This window comes from Typha latifolia, chromosome 7 (assembly GCF_019914945.1).
Source record: "Typha latifolia isolate L0001 chromosome 7, TyphaL0001v2, whole genome shotgun sequence".
Taxonomy (NCBI): Eukaryota; Viridiplantae; Streptophyta; class Magnoliopsida; order Poales; family Typhaceae; genus Typha; species Typha latifolia.
The window spans coordinates 5071749-5078723 of record NC_133092.1 but is presented as its reverse complement, the minus strand read 5'-3'; the positions used below and the strand labels follow the sequence as shown (position 1 = coordinate 5078723).

The following is a 6975-nucleotide window of genomic DNA, read 5'->3' as shown; positions in this document are numbered from 1 at the left end:
CTCGAGAAGAAGCTGGAATCTGAAGGTTTTGGAGATTTAAAGAAGAACTAAAGGGAGGAGAAGCCAAAGTGGATTCTTTGAAGTGGGTTTTGCAGCATAGGGCTTCTATAATCTCCCATGGCTCAAAAAAAAGTGGGGGAGAAGAAATAGAAAGGGATGAGTTTTTGCACAATTTGCTGCTACTCTCTGGAGTTATCTGCAAGCTTTGAGTGTTGAGAGAGAGAGAGAGAGAGAGAGGGAGGGTCTGGACTGTGCTGCAGTACTTGTTGGAACAGGGTCAATTTTTAGATGGATTGGATGGTCGAAACGTGGCAAATCCAACGGCTACTGTGAGTTCTTAGTGGTAGGGTGGTACCTTATCTTTTGATAATAAATTCGTCCTCTGCTCTGCTGGAGATTATTAGAATACTTATTATCCTAATAGATTAATGACTAATCCCATTGGAATTATTTGAAAAAAATATGTGTCAATATAAGAAGGTTGGATTTGTAATTTTTAATTAACTTTAATCCAGTGGAGCGGATCTCATACTGCCCCTACCGCAGGAATTGTACTACTACAAACTGCTACGAAGAGCCAAAGTTAAAGCCTAAACCAAATTTGATATCTAATCATAGGCGGCCAAGTATTCTACTGCAGGAAATTCCTACAGTGAGGCTATGATAATTTACTACCACCCCTATAATTTTCTCTTCTTTTTTCTTTTTTTGCATGAGAAGTAGCATTTTTAAACCGTGGGTATATAGACGTATAGTGTTGGCCACATTATAATAAAAAAAAAGGTAAATGCAACAGTAATAATTAATTATTTATTTATTTTTTATCTACTAGGGTAGATCTGAAACTCTTCTATATTAATTAAATATTCATATGACTAGGCAACAACTTGACCAATGTTATGTTCATGTGATGTACGAGGAATCCACTTGACCACTGTGATTTTCTTTTTCTTCTTATTTTATTCATTTAAGAGCTGGTGAATTAGAGACAGACGAGATATAAGAGAGTCATCGATCGATACAAAAGCACTTAGGCTTCAGAACATATAATGACCTAGACAATCAAGTCAAATCTTTTTTTTCTTTTTAAACAAGCCACGCATGAGATATTCATCTCACCAACAAATTATAATTTTTAGAAGTGTAAATGAGTCGAGCTCGAGCTGAGACCGCCTCTCACAAGCTCAAGCTTGGCTCTCTTATCTACTACCAAATCGGCTCAAAGGATTTAAAAAGTACTTTTAGATTATATATATAATATTTGAGTTAATTTCAGAGCCAGTTTGACACCCCTAATTAATCTTTAAAAAAAACAAACAAACAAAACAAAACCAAGAATTGGGACACCAAATTCCCAATTGGAAGAATCAATGGATGCCAATGAAGGGCATTTAAAGTGGAGTTGAGTGTTAAAAGTAGGGATGCCCTACCACATTACTCACTCTCTCTCTCTCTCTGAACAAGTACAGCAGCTTACTTGTGTGATTTGATAGGGAATAATATAATACCCTCTTCTCACCACATAGAAAACTCACCACCATGTCAGATGAATCCATCCCCCAGTATGAATCATATTATGCAATGGAAAATAAGTACAAAAGCATCAGTCATCAAATACAATGGCCATAGTACTCAATGACACAAGCGCTCCTATTTTTCACAGATAAGTTGATGAACTAAGAACTGGGTATAGGTTTTATTATTGTGATTTATGATGATGCTTGTCATCGATCCTTCTCTTTACGGAGGATGTGAATTATTTAACTCAGTCAATTATGCATAACTTTGATCTCACTCAAGATTAAATACTGAGAGAATGGTTTTTAGGATGGGCATCAAATATTGAATCCTAATTTATTCAGGCTAAAACCTAAAATTGAATGAATCTATGGTAGTGTTTTGGGATTTTGGCGTCTTTGGAAGGCCAAAAGGACGACAAGAAAAGATGCGTTTGTCATCAAATCATGCTTCAACTCTTTTCTCTGTTGATTAAGACGTCTGTGCTTCCTTCTTTGACTCACTTTTAGAAAGTTTTGGGGTGTTTTTATTTTCATGGTGCCCTAATTTCTTCATTGTTGATTCATTTCCTGTAAGTAATTGGATTAGATTTTGCCAAATTTACTATTGTTTAATCTCAAAAGTCATTAGAGGAGTGAGATAGGAGTATTATAAAGTCCAAGGTTACATGTTTAACAAATATATATATCTAGGAAAATATGTTTTTATAAGATAATGGCTAGCATTATCTTGAGAGGCCAAAGAAATGCCAATTAAGAACTTTAAAATGGGATTACTAGCTCAACAAAGAGATGTGATTTTTTTTATTATTATTTGTTTTGGTATCAATTCACTAAGATTTCTCTGTTAATCAAGGAATTTTAGAAAAACATTAATAAAGTTTTAGTATAAGAAGAAGTTTATCATATGTTTCCATTATCTTGCAGTCTTATCGAACTAATGCATTCTTAACGAATTGACAAGAATTTATGAATTCTCAACAAATTCAAAGATAAAATTTACCCATCTATTCTCTTTAATGATCCACAGCTCCCCAAGGCCCAACATGAGCCCAGTACAATAAAGAAGGTGATGTGTTGATATATATATATATATATATATATATATATATATATATATATATATATATATATATATATATATATTATAGGGCATGAGTTTATAGGATAATCATATGTTAGACAAAAGATATTAATCATATATTATTGAACAACTAGGCTAAACCTTTCAAAAAATAGGCCACAGAGGTATCCAAGCTATATGCACTTATAGAGTTTAAATAGAAATCTATCATATATGATATATCAACCCCAAATGATAGAGAAACGAAACCATAGTTCACTTAAAAGAAAGAAGGTAAGACTAGTCAACTCAAATAGAGCATAAGTAAATAGATAAATAAAGAACTCCATCAACTGCAACTCTAAAGCTAAAACTATATCTCAAACCTTTGTAAGAAATAAGAAAGATCTTATTCATATTCCCACAATTATATATATATAGTTTGCTTGATTAATTTCCTCCACATATGATCACCAACACAATAAAGTTTATCTACAACTTAATTTTGCCCTTCACAAAGCAGCTCCAATACATGACAAGATGCGCATGCTTCTCGATCTCACGTCCTTGGGCAAGCGGCCTCGCCTCTGGTAGTCATCCTCCGGCGAGAAGACCTCGTCGGAGAAGTCCTGCATCGTGTGGCGGCGGCGGTGGGCCTTGCGGTCTTCGCGGAAGCTTCCAAATCTCGGAGGAGGAAGAGGATCAGAAGGGAGGAACTTCTGGTTCTGGTCATGGAAGTTGTACGTGGTATTAAACCTTTGGGCGGCGCCGTAGGACAAGCACTTGTAGTACGTCCTACTTCTTCTTCTCTTGATTGCTCTGTAGATGAATGGGATGAGACCTTCCATTAGCAACTTGTGTTTGGTTTGAAATGGAAGTAGGTTTTAGATATGGAGTTCACTTATATAGGAATAGGAGAGAGAGGAAGAAAGAAGAAGAAAGAGGAGTTAGATATGGCTTATTCTTTTGGCCGTTGATCCTCTACAGGTCTGGGTGCAGGAGGTTACTAAAATCAGTATATTTGGCGGCGGATGATTGGATTTTGAATGAGGAATTTGACCAAATTAACAATTGGGGTTGCACCTTGGATATTGATGGTGGAGAGGGGCAAAAAAGTATTTTAAAAAAATTAGAGGTTAGCTGTGAGTGCACGACTCGTGATTAGGAACAGGTGTTGGAGCAGTGATGCTTTCCTTAGTTTGGTTTGCATTTATTTGTAGATTAAAGGAAAGCTCCTAAGAATTGGAATATAAATTAGTTACGGAGGTTATATATATACATACATATAGCTGGTCTTGTCGGAGATATGCTTCCAATTTGCTAGTATAAGTTTCCGGTTATCATCTTGGAATACATATAATACACCAATCAACTCTAGTAGAAATAGTAGATACCCTTCTCTATGATTAAGAAAGTTATATGATCGCCTCCAATGCCAAAATTATTTGATGGTTTTGGTGACTTAGCTCAACGACTCGACTCGACTCGATTGATGGCTATAGTGCGGCTGGCTTGGAGAAACAGTTCGACAAAGCAATGGTTTGGAACAGGTTTCAGTTGTGTTTAGTTCGAAATAATTATTCGGCGGCATGCATGACTTATAGTACAGCTTAATATATTTACTAAAATTTGATAGAATGTAAGTGTATCTGTATCTAGGGAGGCCAATATTATTCTTTATCTAGCCTATATCTAGCCTTCGGGCTCATAAATGATCAAAAGAAAGAATATATATATATATATATAATAGTAAGAGAGGGCAAGAATCTTATTGATGATTAGTTGCTTTCTAGGCAAAATTCATTTGGGGATGTAACCCTCTTAAAAAAAAATGAAGTATTTAATGTTAATTAATTAATATATTGTATGTTAACACAAAAGGATCATAATTGTCAAATAACTATTTATTTTATTTATAGAAGAATTGGTCAAAGTATTATTATGATTAAGATAAGACGAACACCGGCACAATCCAGGACGCCGCCGATTAATTGCAGCTCCTGTCGTAGGAATTTTCTGCATTTGAGTACTTATCAGCCATTGATTGGTTGCTAGAAGTACGTCCTGCAGTGAGAGTTGCAGAAGATCTTCTCCCCTTGACCAAACTCATATTTGTATATAGAAGAGTGTTTTCTGGACTAATCTGGGAAAATCTAAATTTAATTTAGAGACATTTATAAATTACACCACGCATTTTGTGTTTATTATTGTTTACACTTTTGACTTTTGGACCTTCATGATTCCAATTCGTTCTTTGGCTTTTAGTGCTTAAAAATATCCCAAGTTTTAAAAACTATTAAAAACTCGACAAGACAGTGCAAAATAATAAAACACAAATGGAGGGTGTGATTCATAAATAATACGCGAAAAAAAAGTCTTTTAGTACCTGCTCAAAATTATTTAATGAATTAAGTCCAAACTTGAAAAGCTACTAACAACACTTGACACATTAAATTGACATTTAAAGAGAATGGATGCTAGGCAAAAGAAAAGATTAGGAGTTTCTTGCACGAAAAGGCCAACAGATTAATTATGATTAAAACGAAATTAAGAATAAGAAAAGACTATTTTAACCTTATATAACGTGCAATGTTTTGAAAGACGACCGTAGAGCTCTGACCTTATTTTCTTTGGATATGAATAGCGAATAGATAAGGAACTTAAATACTACATTTGCTAAGTATAACCAAGATACAAGTCAGATATAGGATTTTTTAAATGTATAAGAACTTATGATATAATTATTGATATCTACAAATAATTAATAAATATATGTGAAAATTAAATTAAAGATTCACATAAAAGTATTTTTTTTATCTTACTATTTTCATCATATTTTAAACTAAATAATTTGCAGATATTGATTCGAATTAGCATAGTCAATAGACTATCTAGATATGAATACTAAGTCTCAACCCCATAACTATCAAAACTTGGATATGAAAATAAATTGGGTTGCTTTAATCATAGTACATGAATTATGCACAGAACTGAATCAGTGACAAATATTTTATGCTCTAACCTTTCAAAATATTTTAGTCATTTATATATATTTATTACATTCAACGACCTTCTATTACGAATATTCTTTGAATATATTTTAAAAATTTTTTTTTTAAGAAAAATAACATATAATTTAGGAGTCATTTAGAGGTGGGTAGTACCATCACCATCAAGTGCTGAGCCGTGTTTGGTTGATCAAAAGACTAGTTTAACATTTTCCATTTAATTATTAGAGGTTGCAAGAGGAGTTAACACGGCAATTAAGACAACTAATTAAGTAATTAACATCATCAATGAAGTCCACGAGTCATGAATCATGACAAGAGCTTCCCAAAGTCAAGAAAAAGATGTGATCATTTTGGCACTTATCCACTAGCTTGGACCTTCGAGGAAACGATATCAACGTTGACTGATTTGACGACGTGATGCATTTGATGGAGTTTGCTTTTCAAATTTGAATCATTCGTAGTCATATGTATGTGGAAAGTAGAAAGAGAGAGCAAGTTTTAAGAGTTTAGTCTAAATCTTTGGGCTGACCGGCATTCACTTATTATTTAATAATTTACATTCTACGCTGTGCCCTGATGGGTCTATTTTGGTTGAGAAGCACTCTGAGTCTAAGTCTCTTTGCATGTATTTATTCTTTGCAAGGTAGCCTCGGTAGGCCAAGAGAGAGGTTTGTTATATGATACTTGTATTTGTTTGTTATATATTGATATTCTAGGTTAATTATTACTCAGTTTGTTTTTCGGCCGAGAACAAGACTTGTTATAGGATTTCATCTTATCTCCCTTTCTTATTTGTCTATTATGTTGTAACCACTATTTGAAACTTAATGAATCATCTGTCTGTAGATATTTTTCAAAAAGAGAGAAAATATAGGTATGCCCATTTACTATGTAATTACATAAGAGAGGTTATATTGGTATAAATTATTATAGTATTTTTTTTATAAATATAAAGTTAAAATAATATTTTAACAAATAACTAAAATATTTTTTTTTTATAATTGATGGATGATGAGAGGAGAGAGAAAAGAAAGAGAAAATACGAAGAGAGTAATTAAAATGATAGTTGATTAAAGTAACATCCTTTTAAGGGGGTAAAATAATAGCCTATAGCTAGTAAATATAAAAATATTAAATGAAAGAGGAAAGGAGAGAAACATAGGTGCTACTAATAAGCTAGTATTGAGATAAATAGTTGTTTACTTGCTATACTAGTATACGCAGGTTTATATTAAACTAATTTTTTTTCTTCTACAAGTGAATGGAGCCTGATAGCGTTAATTAAGAATATCTAATGATTATCTTAATATTAATTATTATCTCTTTCTTTAAACAAAAACATAAAAATTGATTATTTGCATGATTTTTTTTAAGTAATGAAAGA

At 33.0% G+C, this 6975-nt stretch overlaps 1 protein-coding gene across 1 annotated transcript; it reads right to left on the bottom strand.

The window, feature by feature from the left end:
* Nucleotides 1–2967: 2967 nt before the first annotated feature.
* Nucleotides 2968–3500, bottom strand: LOC140792632 (uncharacterized). Its single transcript, XM_073143735.1, has one exon. The coding sequence runs from the start codon at nucleotides 3426–3428 to the stop codon at nucleotides 3093–3095; it is 336 nt and encodes a 111-aa protein (XP_072999836.1). The 5' UTR covers nucleotides 3429–3500; the 3' UTR covers nucleotides 2968–3092.
* Nucleotides 3501–6975: the final 3475 nt, after the last annotated feature.